The 19,690-nt window shown below is 45.1% G+C and overlaps 1 protein-coding gene across 7 annotated transcripts in view; it reads right to left on the minus strand.

Moving 5' to 3' along the window:
- The window catches only part of Kif13a (kinesin family member 13A), a 188,371-nt gene that overhangs the window by 26,130 nt on the left and 142,551 nt on the right, over positions 1 to 19,690 (minus strand). For 5 of the 7 annotated variants that reach the window (XM_040755926.1, XM_040755925.1, XM_040755923.1 and 2 more), the window contains 10 exons: positions 17,893 to 18,066; positions 14,492 to 14,643; positions 12,960 to 13,092; positions 12,628 to 12,774; positions 8,813 to 8,851; positions 7,097 to 7,196; positions 5,303 to 5,429; positions 2,655 to 2,710; positions 1,771 to 1,895; positions 1,355 to 1,531 (listed from right to left, as the gene is read on the minus strand). In XM_040755926.1, the coding sequence (XP_040611860.1) occupies positions 1,355 to 1,531; positions 1,771 to 1,895; positions 2,655 to 2,710; positions 5,303 to 5,429; positions 7,097 to 7,196; positions 8,813 to 8,851; positions 12,628 to 12,774; positions 12,960 to 13,092; positions 14,492 to 14,643; positions 17,893 to 18,066 (1,230 nt within the window). The remainder of the gene's footprint in view (positions 1 to 1,354; positions 1,532 to 1,770; positions 1,896 to 2,654; positions 2,711 to 5,302; positions 5,430 to 7,096; positions 7,197 to 8,812; positions 8,852 to 12,627; positions 12,775 to 12,959; positions 13,093 to 14,491; positions 14,644 to 17,892; positions 18,067 to 19,690) is intronic. The other 2 variants (XM_040755927.1, XM_040755924.1) reach the window with 1 other exon arrangement.

A 19,690-nucleotide genomic window follows, 5' to 3' on the forward strand; every position in this document is an offset into this window, starting at 1 on the left:
CTGTGCGTAAACGCATTTGTCTCCACGGCGGAGGACCTGAGTTTGATCTCCAGGACCCACATTGTGGAAGGAGAGTACTGACTCCTCAAGCTGCTCTCTGACCTCCACACATGCTTTGTAGCATACAAGTCCTTACACAAAAAGTAAATATACAAATGTAATAAAACAAACAGCCGGACAGTGGCGGTTCACGCCTTTAATCCCAGCACTTGGGAGGCAGAAGCAGGTGGATCTCTGTGAGTTCAAGGCCAGCCTGGTTTACAGACGGAGTTCCAGGACAGGCTCCAAAACAACAAAAAACCCCAAATGTAATAAAACTTGTTTTAAAACTTCTTGTTTCAAGCTGGTGTAGGGATGCACATCTTTAATCCCAGTGCTCAGGATGCAGAGACAGGAACATCTCTGTGAGCTCAAGGTTTTACATCTCTGTGAGCCTGATCTATTCTGGCAGTTCCAACCAAAGCTATGCAGTGAGACCCCCGCCCCCCCAAGAGCAAAAGTACAACTATGATTGGCAGAGGTGTGGCATCCCTGGAATTCTTTGCTTTTGTTGACTTCCCTTTTGCTAACTGCCCTTCCCTTGTGCTAACTGCCCGTATCTCTCCAGGGTTTAGCCAGCTTTCCTAGGACAATCTGAAGAACCCAGGGGGTCAGGGGTTTGACAAAGCAGCTGTTCCAGTGTTGTCACTAACATGCCTGGGCCTCTTGTCTCTGCCGTAGCTGAGATAGTTACATCTGCCGCCTGCAAGTATTATAGGCTCTTTTTTATATTTGTTTGCTTTGTCTTCCGAGACACGGTTTCTTTGTAGCTTTGGAGCCTGTCCTAGAACTTGCTCTGTAGATCAGGTTGCACTCACACCCACAGAGATCCACCTGCCTCTGCTTCCTGAGGCTTTCACCGCCACCTGGCAATAGGTTTTTTTTTTTTTTTTTTTTTTAGACAGGGTTTCTCTGTGTAGCTTTTTGTAGGATTTTTTTTTCAGAGTTTTATTTCATTTGTGTATGTATGTCTGTGTGTGGGTGCCTGAGGAGGACAGAAGAGGGTGTGTCGGATCCCTTGGAGCTGGAGTTAGAGTCCAGTGTGAGTCACCTGACAAACTCAAATTTTCCAGATGGGCAGTAAATGCTCCTAACTGCTGAGCCATGTCTTCGGGCCCAAAGATTATGGATATCCTAACCAGTGAATATAGTAAAGTTAATGGTTTGGGGCTGACACTTCCTTCTGCAGTCCTCACCTGGCCACCATAGTTATGTGTTCCACCAAGCCCATTTTCCAGTGTTACAAAACATGATGTGACACAGAGGAGATCTTTTTGCCCTTGTACATGTGACAGCAAGTCAGTCCTGTCACTACCTGTTTGTTGTAAATATTGGCCGCAATCCGCTTCCGTAACACTAACTCCATGGCTGCCGGGTGACTGAGTTGAACTGTGGTCTTCACGATCAGGTATATCCTTTCGTTCTGCGGTGTGACTCGATTCAGGTGAACAGAGTCATGTATTGAGGAGTCCCAGGAGGCTGTCGCTGAAACCTGGGAGGAGCAGAATGTTGGGGGGCAGGAGTAAGCCACGACAGAGGAGCAGTTTATAAGACACTCCAGAGAAAGAAAATCAGTTCTACTTGCTGTCACCAAATAGATTTCTTCCTTCATCCATTTCGAATGGTGACACAGATGGCACTTTGTTCAAAGCCCTCAGTGTTCCCATCAGATGTTTATCAGGCTAAGAGGGATTATGTGAAGACCCCGCCCGAGCCCTGGGAGTAAATTACCTCGTCATCACTGTGCTTTATGATGGGCAGGTAGAAGAACTGGCTGCCATGCTCTTTGGGCAGGATGGAGTTCACACCCGATGCATGGGGACCCACCAGCTGCTCGTTGGCACTAAGGTCATCCGCTGATCAAGTTCAAGGCACAAGATGAAAACAGAGCAGAGAGAGTCAGCTTTTAAGCAAACACAAACATTTTAAAACATGTCTTTAAAATTACTTTTTCCATGTTATACTTTTTGTTTGTTTGTTTTTTCAAGACAGGGCTTCTCTGTGTAACCCTGGCTGTCCTGGAACTCGATCTGTAGACCAGGCTGGCCTTGAACTCACAAAGATGCACATGCTTCTGCTTCCTGAGTGCTGGGATTGAAGGCGTGTGCCACCACTGCCTGGCTTATTTTATACTTTTTATTAATTAAAAGAAAAAGCCTAAAAAGTAATAGGTTTCATGATAGCATTTCTCCTGTGTCCCTCCTCCTCTTGTTAGTTTCTCTCTCCCTCCGTTGTCATGCCACCTGAAGTCCACTACCCTTTCTTCCTCTCCCTACCTTGAGGATTGAAGGGCAAGAGGGTACCAGTTCAGACAGGCAGCTCCTCAGCCCTCGTCAAGCCTAACACACAATCTCCAGGGGCCACCAATCACTAACATCTCAGAGCACATGTGTTCTTGTTTGCAATGTCCTGGTGCTTTGTGTGAGATTAGACATTCACAACTCTCCTCCAGTGACCACAGCCATGCTTATGCATATGTCCAGAGCCAAACTGTCACTAAGTGTGCCATATCAGTAATTATCAAGGTGATTTATGCACCAAAAGAACACATGTGTGAGGAGATGATGATCTTAGTTGACCTTGATAATCCTGGGATGGGTTAGGTGCCTACTTACCATTCAGATCCAGGAACAGAACCGGTATGTGTGTTTCCATTCCAGGAGGTGGGACCCTAAATTCAATGACAAAATGTAATTGTAAGGACATGTGTGATTTATATTTTACATTAATAAAGCACTCACTGCAGAGCCATGGAAACAGGAGGGACCCACTGTGGGGTTGTGGAACCTACACATGTCCCACCACCACATTTCTTTATTATGTTTATCTTACTGTGTACGTGTCTCCGTATGTGAGGCGGCACATGTGCCATGGTAGAGGACAACTTGCAGGAGTCCTGGGATTAAACCCAGACTGTCAGGCTTGATAGCAAGTAGCACTAAGCTGTCTCTCTAGCCCCTACCATTCTTAATTTCTAATTTCTTAGAGCAAACTATGCTATAAAAACATATAATTTTTGATTCCCATGGTGACACAAGTCATGGGAGTTATTGTATTATTACAGTATTATAATTATTATTTTATATAAGAACTACCAGTCATATGCATTAGAGGCAAGTAACTAAAACAAAGTCTCTATAACTCTAGTTCCAGAGGATCCGATAACCTCTCCTGGCCTTTTCAGGCATCAGGGACACATATGGTGCATATAAAATACATGTAGGCAAAACATACATACACATAGGAATAAGAAATACATGAAGTGTTTTTAAAGCAAAGAAACGACCCCGGCCATAGGGACAAGAGTGCTGCGTTCAATGGAGGGGATGGCTCAGAACCTGGAGGGTTTAACAAAAGGGACAGTAACACAGAGAACTCCAAGGGAGGAAGTATAGCCCGTAAAGGAGGTGGTGTGTGCAGCAGAGACCAGGTAAGCGGATTGCTCAAACTTCAAGAGTCCTGGTCATGTGCTTCCTCTTCCATAACAGATGTAGGATGGGGCTAGGGTGACATTTTATGAACACTCAAGATGATGTGAGACTGGAAACCATCACGTAAGAGAGGTTGAGGTGAAGCTGGGTGGTGGCGGCGCACACCTTTAATCCCAGCACTCGGGAGGCAGCGGCAGACAGATCTCTGTGAGTTCGAGGCCAGTCTGGTCCACAGAGCTACACAGAGAAACCCTGTCTCCAAGGAAAAAAAAAGAGAAGAAGAAAGAGAAGCTTATTAGGAAGGGCTTTGGGGACCAGTGAGGTCCGAATGAACTGCCTCCTCATAGGGAGCAACCTGCAGAGACTGCTCACCACATAGTGGATTCCAACACAAAGGCAGAAGCTGCAAGGAGAAGCAGCAGGCGGGTAGCCTGTGCGGGCAGGAGGAAGCTGCTGGCGGGAAGCCTGTGCCTGCAGACTCAGAGTCTCCCATTTCCTCAACGAGACCACGAAACTGATACCACGTCCATTATCAAGAGAGATGGAAATACCACTGATGAGCCTATCTGTTCAAAGGGGATGCCTGATTTTCTCCTGACCCATCAGAACTAAGGCTGGGGATGTAGTTCAGGGGTAGAATGCTTGCCACACATGCAGGCCCTGAGTTTGATCCTAGCACCGCAAAAACAAAACACAAGTAATGACAGCAAAAAGGCAAAAAACCCCAAACAATAACAACAAAAAAGCCAAACGACGACAAAAACAATATATAAGTAAATGTCCAAGACATGGTTCTGTAGTGAGGATGAGAATTAGAATGAACAGAGTGGCCTGGTGGTGGTGGGGCACACCTTCAATTCCAGCACTCAAGAGGCAGAGGCAGGCAAGTCTCTGCGAGTTCGAAGCCAGCCTGGCTGACATAAGTGGTGCCAGGACAGCCAGGGCTGCACAGAGAAACCCTGTCTCAAACAACAACAACAACAACAACAACAAAAAAAAAAAACCCAAAACAACAACAACAACAAAAAACAAAAAAGAAAAGAAAAAAGAGCTACTATTAAATAAATATATAATGAAGACATTTTACAGGCACAATATGCATTATAAAATTCAGGCTATATCCAAATGAACAAGCCTGTTTATATATTATCTCTAAGTCTTACAGCAGTACTAAAAACGCACTTCCACTTACATATAGGGAATAAAGGCAAAAAGGAGTTCAGGAAATATAAACTGTGGCTAAGTTGGCAGAGTACTTGCCTAATATGCACAAAGGCCTGGGTTCAATCCCCAGCGCTGCATTAAAATGGGTGTGCTGGCACATACCTATAACCCCAGCACTTGGGAGGCAGAAGCAGGAGGATCAGACGCTTATGATTCATAAAAGTAGCAAATTTACAGTTATGAAGCATCAGTGAAGGTTGTTTCATGGTTGGGGTCACTGCAACATGAGGAACTTGTACTAAAGGGTCACAGCAGTAGGAAGGTTGAGGACCATTAATACTGGTCACAGTAAGCATGTGTCAGTGCAAATAAGGTCTATTTTCTGTGTTCTTAGCCCAGTATACTTTGAAACCTCCTTCTCAGTCTAGAGGGATGAAACAGAACCCAAGTTGCTCACTCAGAGGAAGAGGGGAATGTAGCGGTTACTCCCACTTAGGTCACCTTTGGAAGAAGCTGGCTGTGGTGGGGAAGTTTCGAGAGGAAGGAATGCTGGAGATGGGTGGCCTCTTCCCTCAGCTGTAGCTAGTTGGTTCCAAACAGCTATCTGTGCACTCTTGTCACAGGCAACGTCCGTCACCCTTCCTGACCCGCATAAAGGGTGGCCTTACCAATCAGCAGGCGCCCCGGGGATGCCACTGCCGGGGGCAGGCACCAGCACGGCGTTTCTCTCCTCTGTCAGCCCCACCCACTGCTCCACCAGCCTGGCTTCCCGCTCCATGTCGTCTTCGGTTTTCTCTGTAGAATGTCAGCAGGACATGAGTGACAGCAAGTGAGAGGGGTGACTGCCAAATGTAACACAACAAGATTTTCACTCTGGGACATCCAAAATGGTTTATGTGTCTTCCATATTCCAAAGCTGGAACCGAGAGGCCCTGAAGATCAAGCATGCACATCCGGACAGAGAGAGGAGTGACACCAGCTTTGGGTAGCAGAGGCCAGAGAAATACACAGAGCAGGGACAGTGGCCAGAAAGGGGGTATTACTGGTGCTGCATCTGGGGAAGGGTTAGGAATACACACAATATCTATTTTACACACTTGCTAGAATGATCCAGGTTATTAATGGGTGTGATGTGGCTTATAAAATGACAAGCCATGTTATAAAGACCAGGGATTTAAAAGCATGGTATACCTCATTCTGCAAAACATTTCCTTCATGTTCATCGTGAAAAGGATTTTACTGCATAATGCTCCTAACTCAATTCTGGGCTTCCCTGGGGGTGTACTCACTGAATTTACATCAGTTGCCTAGGCATACACACAAACCCACACCACACACGGGGCTAAGATGGTTTATCAAGGTGAATTTTTTGTCCATGAAATGGAGCAACATTCACATGTACTGGTACAGCACTGAGTACCATGAATGACTGTGAAGTCAAGGTGAGAGCACAAGTCATCCACCCACCCACCCACCCACCCACCCATCCATCCACCCATCCATCTACCCACCCACCCACCCACCCACCCATCCATCCATCCACCCACCCATCCATCTACTCATCCATCCATCCATCCACCCACCAACCCACCCACCAACCCATCCACCCATCCATCCATCCATCCATCCACCCACCCACCCATCCATCCACTTATCCATCCATCCATTCACCCACCCACCCACCCACCCATCCATCCACCCATCCATCCATCCACCCACCCACCCATCCACCCATCCACCCACCCACCCACCCATCCATCCATCCATCCATCCACCCACCCACCCACCCACCCACCCATGCATCCATCCATCCACCCATGCATCCATGCATCCATCCATCCACCCATGCATCCATGCATCCATCCATCCATTTGAGACAGGGGTTCACTATGTATCCCTGGTCGGTCTGAAATACACTATGTAGACCACACTTTCCTTTATGTAGACCACACTTTCCTTGAGCTCATAGAGATCTACTTGCTTCTGGTTCACAATGTTTCACAATGATAACGACGATGATGATTGACATTGTACAATACTAAAAAAGCTACTCCTGGGAGAGTTTAATCCCATGTACATTTTTTTTTTCGAGACTGGGTTTCTCTGTAATGTACATTTTTTTTTTCGAGACTGGGTTTCTCTGTATTGCTTTGGAGGTTGTCCTGGAACTCACTCTGTAGACCAGGCTGGCCTTGAACTCACAGAGACTCTCCTGCTTCTGCCTCCCGAGTGCTGGGATTAAAGGCGTGCGCCACTAATGCCCGGCCATTTTTTTTTTTTTACATTCATTTACTTGGTGTGTGGGATGGGACAAGCATGTCACAGTACATGTGGGCATGAGAGGACAGCTTGTGAGTGTCGGTTCTTGCCTGTCACGTGGGCTCTGGGGACTGAACCTGTGTGTTAGGCTCGGCAGCATGTGCCTTTATCTGCTGAGCCATCTCCTGGACCCCATCACATACCTTTTTTATTGCTGACTTTTTTAATCTGTTCGTCTAGGTATTCCCGCCGTTTAATGAGTGCATCTGACCATCTCTCTCTTACACAGTTCAAGTCTTCTTCCTGACGACAAGAGAGGGAAGGTTTTTCTTTCTCTATAGAATGTATAGACAATGATCCCTTTTGTATAAAAATGTATTTGAATAGACTGGGGGGACTTTTCATTAGGAAAGGCCATTGAATGTCATAGTGATTAATATGTGAGAAAGCAGAGGTCATAGTTTACTCCATGCTGACCAAGGATGACCAAGAAATCAGAGCCCCTGGATCAGGACAGTTACACTGAAGGGCAAGACAAGCTCAAACGATGCTAGAGCAGGACGATCTTATGCTGCGAGTGTGCACACGCACGCCTGTGTGCATTTGCGTGGTAGCAATCCACGGAAAGATGTGGAATCTCAAGCAGGAGGCTACCACAAGCAAAGCTCAAAGCACAGAGCGTCAAGCGGTAGGGAGAGTGACAGGCACTTATGTACTTCCGAGTTCAATGGCCTTACTACTAATACAGATTTTTTTCTGAAATGCAGAGGATAGGTCCGCAGAAAACCTTCTAAATTTGCTGCAACGAGTTTACAGCCAACCGCCACCGCAAGGATAACCAGAGATCTCCCATGCAAAAACTCCGCATGCACTCAGCCATGCTAGAAGAAGTCCCAGAAGCAATTGCTGGACTCCACTGTGCACATGGTAGGAAGCGAGCCCAAAGCCACAAGACGTTAGTTGATGGCACAGCTGAGACCTACGGGATCCTGACCTCCCTCTGAGGTCTGTCTGTTCACTTTCATCCTTTCTTGTAAAATTATGAGTAGGGAAGGAAAAAATCAATTCTACCCCAGATGCTCCTTGGCCTAACTTTCCTGACGAGGATGACCTAATGCTAAGAGTGGGAAGAACTTGGAAGCTTTTCCTACAATGTCGCACAACTGACATACAGGGGGGCTCACTGAGAACCCATCCTTTCAGCCTGAATGGGGAAGCAGCACAAAGACTTGGAACTCATGCTTGAAACTGTCACCTTGGCTGACTACCTGGACCATGACCCTGCCATCATCGACGGCTGTCAGGCTAGCTGGGGCTGACTGGGTATCTATGCCACATACGCTGCTCCCCTTTTCTCCATTCCCAACAAGAGAACACTGTTACTTAAATTCTCAACATGATGAACTAAGCTGGACTCTAATGAGAGGGGAACTGGTTAAATAAAACAAAACAAAGGTCTGTGCACAGTCTCCAAGCTTGTTGCCCAATAAAAGCGGTTTGTTTTGTTTTAAGTCAAATGGCATTTAGGGTGACAGTAATCTTCCAGAAGTTTGAGGCCAAGTACAGTTTAGTAGAGAAAAGACAAGAGTGGACCAAAAAACGGAACGGAGAGCAGTGTGTTGTTTGAGATCATTCATCGTAATACAGCCATCATGGTCTCGCTAGCAAGGCTTTACTAGCTGGTCACTGGAGCCGGCAGAGCAATCAGCGCAGTGTCTGGTTACAGATTTAGAATGGACAGGAAAATCAAGAGAAACAATACTGTGTCCTTGATCACATACAGAGCAAACCAAAAGCAAGTGAGAAACTGCACATTCTCACTCTGTGGCCCTGTTTCCCCTCCCTGGCCTCTGCTTTGCGAAGGCTGGCGATTAGCGAGAGCTGTGCCCCATGCACAGGGTTGACAGTGGCAGCAATACCTGATAACTATCCATATCATCGCCATCCTCCTCATCTCTCTGGTGGGGAGAAAATAAACATAAAGGACATGCATTTTGTTTTCTCAAACAGCACACAGGGAAAATAATTTAACACATGTTACAATGGACACCTCATACAACATTAGCCCCATAAATCACTTCACTGAACCCCAAAAACGTTAGGAAAGATTAAATGCACCATCTGTCTGTCTGTCTGTCCGTGTTAGTGTGTGAGAGAGACAGAAGACAACTTTTCAGAATCATTTCTCTCCTTCCACCATGTGGGTTCTGGGGCTCAGGCTGTCAGGTTGGAGGCAAGTGTCTTTCCCATTCAGTCATTTTAACACCCCAAGAATTTTTTAAAGTAAGGAAAATAGATATTTTTAAAGAGAATGCTTAGGGAAGGATTGAAAACAACATCCCTGGGCCAAGCCTTGTGCCACTGTCACTGGTGACGCGTAGGCTGTCTGAGATTTGGGATGATCTTAGCTAGACAGAAGGCTAAGCTACAAAGGGGTTAGAGAGTCTCTTCTCACAGAGACCCTAGAGGATGGAATGATTAAACCAAGGTTCACACAGATCGATGGTCACCGCTCGGGACAGAAGCCAGTCTCCATTCCCACCAACTGTTCTTTGGAGATCATCACCCACAGGGATGAAGTTGCCACAGGAACCCCTGGGGACCCAGGCTAAGTGGCATGTAAGGTTCTGTGCTGGCTACTGCAGGGAAAGCTGAGTCATCGGAATGCACAGGCTACCAGTGTCCTCTGTGGATGGATCACAACTGCCCCAAAGGCATCGCTGCATTTCGCAATAATTACACAAAATAACAATTTTGGTTAAAAAAAAAAACACAAAAAACCTTAGGCAACAGAAAGACCCACGCTGAAAACAAGAGTTTGGGTAGAGACGATTTTCCTTAGAAATGAGACTACAGAATGCTCAATTCATCATTATCATCATCATCATTGTCATTTTACAAACAGGGTCCCACTATGCCATCCTGGTTGGTCTGGAACTCACTATGTAGACCAGGCTGGCCTTGAACCTACAGTGGTCTTCTTGCCTCTCTCTCTCTAATTCTGGGATTAAAGAAAGGCTCCACTATGCCCAGTGAAATCTTTTATTTAAACTATTTTAATGACAGGAGAGAATATTACAGTCATTAAAATGTAGTTAAAATTATTTTCACATGTATACTTCAAAATACATGACTTTTAAGTCTGGTTGTTACTACTAGCAGTAATAGGATTATGTATTAAGTGGAGGCTGAAAGAATTTACCTTGAACTGCTTTTCTTTATGCACGGCAAAGAACAGACAGCAACAACGTAACATTGCATTTTAGACTAAAAGGGTACTTTCATCAACCAAAAGGCAGCCTGAGCTTTCAGGCTTTAACACTGTTGCACATTGTACTGGCTTCAGCAGTCCTCACAGAGCAATTATAAAGCACCGAGCTGGCAGCAAGTCTACAGATATGACCTTGACCATGGGAAGGGGTAAAATAATCATAGCCTGATGTTGTACAGCTAATATTATGCTTTCCTCTAGGGGCACGGAGATTTTCACATATGTTTATAATAGCCTGTGTTTTATGACCAGCAACTACAACCCTAGCCTGGGCAGTACATTCTTATATAAGACAGCAGGCAGCACTGAGCTATAGTGAATTTTTTTAAATCCACATTTTTAAAAACAACAACAACAACAGTTCTTTTGTTGTTGTTTATTTTTTTATGACATTGCCTCACTGCATTCCCCTGACTTGCCTGGAATTCACTGTGTAGACCAGACTGGCCTTGAACTTACAGAAGAAAAGATCAGGCTGTCTCTACTCCCCAGAGGCCTGCCCCACCATGCCCAGCCAAAAAATAAGATAAAATAAATAAAAATCAGTTTTAACTCAAGAGGTAAGCTATTAAATAGAGAGGGGCTGGAGAGATCGCTCGGTGGTTAAGAGCACTGGCTGCTCTTATAGTGGACCTGGGTTTGATTCCCAGCACCCACAAGGTGGTGCACAATCATCTATAACTCCATTCCAGGTGATTCAAGACTCTTTTCTCAGCTTCATGGACACAGGCACGCATGTGCTGTACAGACATACATGTTATTATACACTCATACATATAAAATAATAAAAAAGGAAAAAAATACAAAGATTCTTATAAAGCCCTGAATTGGGAGCATTCAGCAAAGCAAAATGATTTTCATTCTGGAAGTCACAGCTTGAGTTACACGAACTCCTGTGTTATCTTATGCTGGAGATTGATTGAGCCACATAGTTTTATTCCAGAAAACAAACCTCAGAACTATTGCTCTGTTTCATCATTTTAGAAAAGAAAGAAAGAATGCAATGTTTAAGTGAACCGGGAAGTGAATGGAGAACCTGGGTCTCCTGACTGTACATCTTGTGCTACAAAATAATCCCTGTGTCTACCCTGGAAGTTACTGGGTCCCCGAGGGACTTGCCTGGAGTGAGGCTATGCATAATTCAGTCCCTTACTCACAGGCCACAAACACACCAATGTGGCCGCGCCATGACCACACGCCCTACCTCCTTGTCCTTTGCTCTGGCTCTCAGGGAAGCATGCAGACTCTGAGCTGCAGGGAAGTATGGTCAGAAAGGAGGGGGGGAGTGTCTGGCAAAGTTCAGGACTCTGTATTCATGCCCACCTTTCAGAGAAGTCTGCCCCAACACCAGAAACCAAAGAGAAACCGTGGCAGAAAAAGAACCATCTCTCAGGATTGCCTGGGCTGACACCCAGAATCCTCCGAGAAATGGAGGGAGCTATTTTCTCTCTCTACCACAGTAGGACAGTTATTGAAGTTTATTCTCCCAGGGCACAGACTAGCTTTCTGCACTGCCCATCATCACAGTGTCTCATGTAGCCCAGGCTAGCCTCAAACTCAGCTTCAAACTCAGTTGAAGCTGAGGCTATCCTGAACTCCAGTTCTCCTGCCTCCACATTCCAAGTGCTGGGACAACAGGCATGTGCCACCATAGCCAGCATCCTTGTATTTCTTAATGAGAACAACAGACTTTGACGATGCAGACTGAATGGACAAAATGATCTTGGGCACGGCTTTTGTAGTAACAAAAAGGAGCTGTAAAGATGGGTTTAAAGGATAGTATACAGGAACAATTTCCTGATAGCAATGCAAGTGGCTCGGGACAGCAGTACTGTCCACATGGCTAGATATAAAATAAAAGAAGCCCAAAGCAGGTGACCACTACAGCTTTAAGAAGTAAACATTACTAAGTAACACTAAACAAACAGTATTTTATATTTAGAGAAAAGGCAACAGACAGGGATATGACTTGGGTACATACTCGGTTAAGGTAACTATTGTTTGTTGTACTCCCAAATAAGATTTCTACTGTACATCAACTTCCTTACTTCTGTACTAACTTATTTCTAAATTACTTATTTATTTTTTAATTAGAATATTTTCTTTTTAATCATGTGTATGTATGTATATATGTCTGAGTGAGTGAGTGTGTGTGTGTGTGTGTGTATGTGTGTGTATGTAGGAGTGCAAGTGCCCCCAGAGCTCAGAAGAGGGCACTGGATCCCCTGGAGATGGAGCTACAGGTGGTTATGGGCTTTCTAACATTGGTGTTGGGAATTGCATTTAGGTTTTCTGTAAGAGCAGTATGCATTACTTAACTGATGAGCCATCTCTATAGTTGCTTGATCTTTTTAAAATTATCATTTTTTAAAATATCTGAAATACTGTGCAGAGCTTGGTAAGTGCTCTCCCACAAGCTACACCCCAGGTCTTTGGCACATGCCACCCCGGGCCGTGTCTTACCTGGTAACTGTCGAGCCCTCTTTGCAGCTTGGTGGACCTTGCAGTCACACAGCCAATGGATACTGACAGGATGGCTTCAACCATGAGTGGCAGTGTCCCCGAATGCTGTACAGGTTTTACTGTGACCTGCACTCGACGGGAGTGACCCTGCAGAGGTGAAGGCAGTGAGGACGGGGATGGGGATGGAGATAGAGGAGGGAAACGGGGAAATAGTTTGAGAAGAGAAATAAAAAACCATCAGGGTACGCCTAGAAACTCCAAGAGTGGAGTTGGGAGGAGACATGGAAAACAGACGGACAGACAGACGGAAGGACGGACAGAAGGTTTTCTACCTGTCTGAGCTGAAAGACGCCCCCGGTATTGACGTCCTTCGCCTGGTGAAGCTCCACCGCAGCGTATTCCCCGAGTTCATTCAGTTCCAGTATGGAGATCCACATTTCTATTCTCCGAGTTACTTCATTCCACCTGTAAAAAAAAAAAAGTATCCCAACAAGCAATGCATCACCCAGGGCCACCATCAGCAAATGGAAATAAACGCCCATCCCTGAGCATGTCCGGGGACTGTGGCTGGGATGTCTCACAGATTACCTCCTCAGTGAACTCTCACACAACCCCGTGGTATGTTTAACTGACCCGTACCTTACATTTAGTGATGTACACAGACAGATCAGGTGTAGAATTCAGGGGCTCTGACAAACCCAAGTTAGCTCTGCCCATTTTAAAATGTCATAAAAGTGGAACCACATGGTATGGACTCGAGTCTGATTTATTTCATCCAGTGCTATGGATGAATGGTTCGTTTTCTGACAGGGTCGCTCTCTATAGTTCTAGCTGACTTGGAACTCACAGAGATGTGTCAGCCTGTCTCCCAAGTGCTGTGATTAAAGGCGTGTGCCACTACACCTGGCCCCAATTCTTTCAGTTTTTAATGTTGACTATGTGCTCTTTGGATGGATAATGCAGTAATTTGGCTATTCACCTGCTGAAAGATACCTGGGTTCATTGCGACACTGGATATATTGATGAAGTTGACATAAATGCTACTTGGGGACTTCTCATTTCTTTCAAGTAGGCACCCAGATGTAGGGTTGCTGGGTCATAGAAGAGGCAAATGATCAACACTTGGGAGGTCAAGTCCATAAATTTGAGGCCAGCCCAACCTATAACCAAATCATGTCTCAAAAAACCCTAAGAAGAAATACAAATTTGTAAAAAGAGCCAGGCGTTGGTAGCACACGCCTTTAATCCCAGCACTTGGGAGGCAGAGGCAGGCAGATCTCTGTGAGTTCAAGGCCAGTCTGGTCTACAGAGTGAGTTCCAGGCCAGCCTCCAAAACAATACAGAGAAAACCTGTCTCGAAAAGCCAAAAAAAAAAAATTTGTAAAAAGATATCTGATTATTTTCTTATGCCAGATTTATAGATTTTGTTTTGCATTTAAATTTATGATTTGGGTCAACAAGATAGCCCCGTAGGTAAAGGGGCCTGTCTTCAAAGCAGATGACCCGAGTTCATCTCTGGGATCCACATGGCGGAAGTCGATAATGAACTCCTGCAAGCTGTCCTATGACCTTTATTTGTGTGTGTATGTGTGTGTGTGCAAATAATGTAATAAAAATTTTTAAAGTAAACACATGATTATCTTGTAGCAATTATTTCAGTCTCGCTGGGTGCAATGACTCACTAGCCACCGTGTGTTTTGGTGTTTGGTGGTTTCCTCTAGCATTCTAATTTTACAAAGGAGGACGCGGGAACAGACGTTGAGCAACTTGTTCGAACGAAGTCCCAGAGTTTGAAGCCCCTACTCTCACTTACTGTGACTGCTGCTTCTGAACCCTGGGTCTACAGCTTGAAGCAAGAACAAACCTGTCGTGCAGTGTCCTTGTCTTCGCATGGAGTGAATCGACCTCCCAGATGGAACTCCCATTCCCGGCACACCGGTGGCCCCAGACTTCAACTGCCAGTGCGCCATCAGAAATGAACTCCAGGAACTCTTCTGTGACAGTCACCACATAGTCCTGGGACAAGCGGAAGGAGAGGAGCACTCTGAGAGCCGGGCATAATGGCGCCCACTCATCTGCCCCTCACCTTAGGAAAGCATGAAGGATCACAGGATGTTATATCTGGAAGGGATTGAGGAGGAACTCAGGTCCAACTAAGAGAGCTGAGCTCAAACTTCGGGCTTCAGGTGCAGAGCTGGGGTCTGCAATCTCTTACTTTGGCTCATGGCCAGCTCCAAAGAACCACCCTGACCTCCAGATGACCCTTGCTGCGCTTCGAGACTTAGTGAGTAAGGGACTCAAACTATCTGATTTCTTCATGGTCTAGGGTCTTGCGCTTGGGTGTGTCTCACTACAATTCCTCCCTCTGAAAAACAAACCCGTGACTGTGGAAATTTACAGAGTTCTCTGAGAACTGTGGCTGGTCACCCAGAACATTCAGTATGCCCGAAGTCATGCCACACTCCTTACCATCAGCCTCCTACAGGAGCCCAAGCAGAGCCTCGGGGCCAGTTTACTCCACACTCGTTTCCAGCAAGTTACTAAATGGATTGAGCCTTATTCTATCTACTTCCTTATTTCATTTGGAGACAGACCCAGAGTTTTTAGAAGGAAAAGAAATATAATGGTCAATGAGTTTAAACTGCATACTCTATAAGTGAAAAACAAAACAAAACAAAAAACCTCTAAAAACCTGTAAAATCACACTATGAACCCAGGGGCTTTGGGATCCATATATATTTAAACAGTTGTTAAACAGCACACACTTAAAATCCAGCCTTTGTCTTCCTGATGTAAACAGCCCTGGGGATCCAGAGAGGGATGGGGAGTGTTTAAAAGGCCATCAGGGAAACAGCAACAGCAAGAACAACAAAAAACGGGGGGAACACTTCGTAGGAGGGAAAAGGAACTGGTGTGCATGGGGAAGGGCATGGGAGAGGACAGCCGTGGGGTAGGGGATGAATTAGAACAAGGTATAGGACTCATATGTATGCAAGTGCCATACTAAGGCCCACTACTTTGCATGGTAACTTGAGTATTAAAAGATAAATATTCCAGGTGAAAAAAAACCATAAATAAATATTTTCAGAATGTAGTTTGGCAAATACGGGCCAAGAGATGTAGGCTTGGAGCTGAGGAGACGGCTTGATGGCTTTAAAGCATTTGTTCATCCTGAGGACTGGGTTCCCAGCATTCCCCTGGCAGCTCACAACTACCTGCTCACACCAGCTCACAACTACGTGCACACACCAGCTCACAACTACCTGCTCACACCAGCTCACAACTACGTGCACACACCAGCTCACAACTACCTGTACACACCAGCTCCAGAGACTCTGATGCCCTCTTCTGGCATCTGGGAGCACCAGGCATTTACATGGCACACATACAGAACATAAGCAAAACACTCATACACTGAATCAATAAGTGAGCAAATCTCGTTTTGTTTTGTTTTTGGAGACAGGGTTTCTTTGTGTGGTTCTAGCTGTCCTGGAACTCACTTTGTAGACCAGGCTGGCCTTGAACTCACAGAGATCTGCCTGTCTCCTGAGTGCAGTAATTAAAGTTGTGCGCCACTACTGTCTGGCCCTAAATAAGCAAATTTTAATTTAAGGAAGGGAGGGAGGGAGGTAGAGAGGGAGGGAGGGAGAGAGGAAGCAAGGAAAGAACAAAGCAAGCAAACAACGTGGGGTATTTATTTTCAGCAAAAGAAAGTTCTGGCAGTCTTGCACATCTGAAGTTTTACAGGTGGCAAGAGGAATTTGTTTTCTAAGCTAGAGTCCAAAGGAGCAGACAGGATTTGCAGGGAAGCAGTCTGCACAGGTCATCCAGGAGAAGCCTCCTCACAGAAGGCAGAAGGCACCATCTTAGAGAAATCTAGGTGATGGTGCCAAGTAAAAGCCAGAAAGGAAAAAAAAAGAGGTAAGAACATAGAAAATAGCTTACTAAAACATGTGGCAGGGCACAGGGACCTGCAACTGATGTCCCAGCTACTCAGGAGGATAGGGCAAGTCCAGGATTTCAAGGCCAGCATGGGCAATATGGCAAGACTCCATTTCAGAAGATAAAATGAAAATAAAGGTAATATATATGTATAAAAGAAACATGGCTATACCCTTGTAGAATAAGACTTCAAGTTGAGACTGTTCCAACTTCATTTTATATATTCCCTAATTATTTGAATTTGTAATGATCATTTAGTCCAGTTAAATATTATGTTAAACTAAAAAAAAAAAACCTTACAGTGAAAACTTTCCTGAGAGAGGATGTCCTGCCCTGGAATATGTAATCTTGCTGCTTCAGCCTCCTGGGTGCCAGGGTTACAGGCATGTGCCACCACACACAGAGAGAACTTCTAAGGCATAAGTAGATTTAAGCCAGGCCTGAGGGCTCCTGCTTGTAACGCCATCCCTTGGGGGCCTGACACAGGGGGATGGCCATGGGTTGGAGAGCAGAATAGATGACATACTGAGTCCCAGGCCTGCTTGAACTACACAGCAGGACTCTCTTATTATTTCATGGGTTTGGGGAGAAGGAGTGTCATTTTCTTCAGTGGTGTAGCCAGTGATAAGGTGCTGATGTGTCAACCTATAACCTAACCGCACACTCAGGCAAGAAACTCTTTTTTTTTTTTTTTTTGGTTTTTCGAGACAAGGTTTCTCTGTGGCCTTGGAGGCTGTCCTGGAACTCACTCTGTAGACCAGGCTGGCCTCGAACTCACAGAGATCCGCCTGCCTCTGCCTCCCAAGTGCTGGGATTAAAAGCATGCGCCACCAACGCCCGGCGCAAGAAACTCTTAACTCTGTGAGTGACACAGGAAGGTGTGGGAGACAGGAGGAAGTGACTCATTGGGAAGAAGAGGGTTTTAGTGCAAGAGGGAGGGAGATGAGAAAAGGGCGCTGAGCATGAAAACGACTAAAGTTCTGAAACTGCCAGACAATAATAAAACCATTTAAAAAATTAATATGGGATCTTTGGTCCTTGTAGAGAATCAGGAAAGAAAGAAGGAAAAAAGAAAGCTCCACACAATTGGAAGGTATCCTGTTCAAACACTAGAATTCCATGTAATGTTGCAGAGCACATGGCAAAAAGAAGCAGATTTATTTTTTTAAAGTCCACTCCCAATTCCATTCCCCACCACGCAGCTGATGCTGACTCTGTCATGGCCGTTTTGGTGCTGGGGACTGACCCAGGGGCTTCAAGTACACACTTCACCACAGAGTGTCACCCCTGGCCCAGTATCTCAGTTTGTAATGGCATCCATACTTTACAGTGAGAGAAGGTCACCGTGTACTGGGCGTCCTTGGACAGAGGGGAAGGCACGTCTGGGTCCACCACTGGGGCAGCCACTGTCGACTCACACTGGTCCCAGAATGTGTACTGACAGAAGACGAAATTTGACAGGCTTAAGGGTAGCCCAGTTGCCTCTTTAATTATCACCTGGGGAGATTTTAAAAAAAGAAATTATAACTCTCATAAAAGAAACACTAAAGTATACATGGTCTCTCCATAGTTCAGTCATCTCTTAAGAGGGGATGAGACCAGTCAGTCAGTCATTCATCTGAGACTATTTGAGGCCATTCATTGCAATACATCTCTCTTTCTCTCTCTTCCTCCATCCATCCATCCATGGATCTATCATCTGTCTATCATCTATCTACCTGTGTCTATGTATGTATGTATCTATCTACATATCTATCTATCTATCTATCTATCTATCTATCTATCTATCTATCATCTATGTATGCATGCATGTATGTACATATATATTCATCTATCTACCCATCCATCTATTTATCTATGATCTATCTTTAGGGCCTCACACAGACTAAGCTTCATTCCCAGTCAATCCATTTTTAAAACTATGAGCCATGGAGGCCTCAAACTCAGAGATCTGCCTGCTTTTGCTTTCTGAGTGCTGGGATTAAAGGCCGTGTACTATCATGTCTAGTACATGGGCTCACCTTCAAATTTTAAGAAAAATCGTATTTACTTATTTGTGAGAAAAAGAGCACATTCCTGTATAATCTTATTCATGACTGAGTTCCTGATACAGATGTAACTTTTATTAGAAGAATATAATTCATTAACATATTCTCCATACTGCGACATACATGGCCCTCTCTTTATAGATTTGACTTCTGTGGTTTAGCCGATAGATCAGATATACCCCAAACAACTACAGTGTACTGCCATGTGTAGACTTTATCTTGCTGTTATTCTCTTAGTAACTGTTACAGTTTGCTTTCTGTTGATGTGGTAAAAATCATGACCAAAAGCAACCTGTTGGGGGAGGAACGGGTTAATTTTGGTTTACAGGACACAGACTTTTACTGAAGGAAGTCCAGGCAGGAACTTGAAGCAGAAACCATGGAGAAATGTTGCTTACTGGCTGGCTCATGCTTGCCTAGTTTTCTTTACAGCTCAGGACAATCTGCCAAGGGAATGGTACCACCCACAGTGGGCCAGACCCTCATATCAATTAACAATCAAGACAACCTCCTGGCCAATTTCACCAATGCAATTCCTCTCTCAGGTGACTCTAGGCTGTGTCAAATAGAAAATTAAAGCCAACTAGTGGCTTATGTGGTGGTGAACAGTTGTAATTCCAGCACTCAGGAGACAGAAGCGGCAGTTCTTTGTGAGTTGGAGGCCAACCTGGTCTACACAGTGAATTCTAGGACATTCGGGGCTACATACTTGAGAGACCCTGCCTCAAAAAAACTATCAAAAAAAAAGAAAGCTAACTAGACCCGTGACATAACTACTACACAGCATTTGCAGCACACTACATGTTATTTTATTGGCGTCTATTTTATTTAAAAGCGTCTAGAAGGTTGGGCATAGATTATATGCAAACACAGCCCACTGTGTATAAGGGACTTGTGTACTTGTGGATTTGGGTATGTAGAGGGCATCAGGAAACCACTTTTGTCTAGATACTGAAGGCAGAGTGTACACACCGGGGGAATTCCACACAATGGTCATGGGAGAATTATTGTAGAAGCGCTGCTCATGGCTGCATCTCCTGTCAGACAGTTTAGCTTTCATCATGCCGGATAAA

The sequence above is a fragment of the Mesocricetus auratus genome, unplaced genomic scaffold, assembly GCF_017639785.1.
Source record: "Mesocricetus auratus isolate SY011 unplaced genomic scaffold, BCM_Maur_2.0 Super-Scaffold_100013, whole genome shotgun sequence".
In the NCBI taxonomy this organism is placed as follows: domain Eukaryota; kingdom Metazoa; phylum Chordata; class Mammalia; order Rodentia; family Cricetidae; genus Mesocricetus; species Mesocricetus auratus.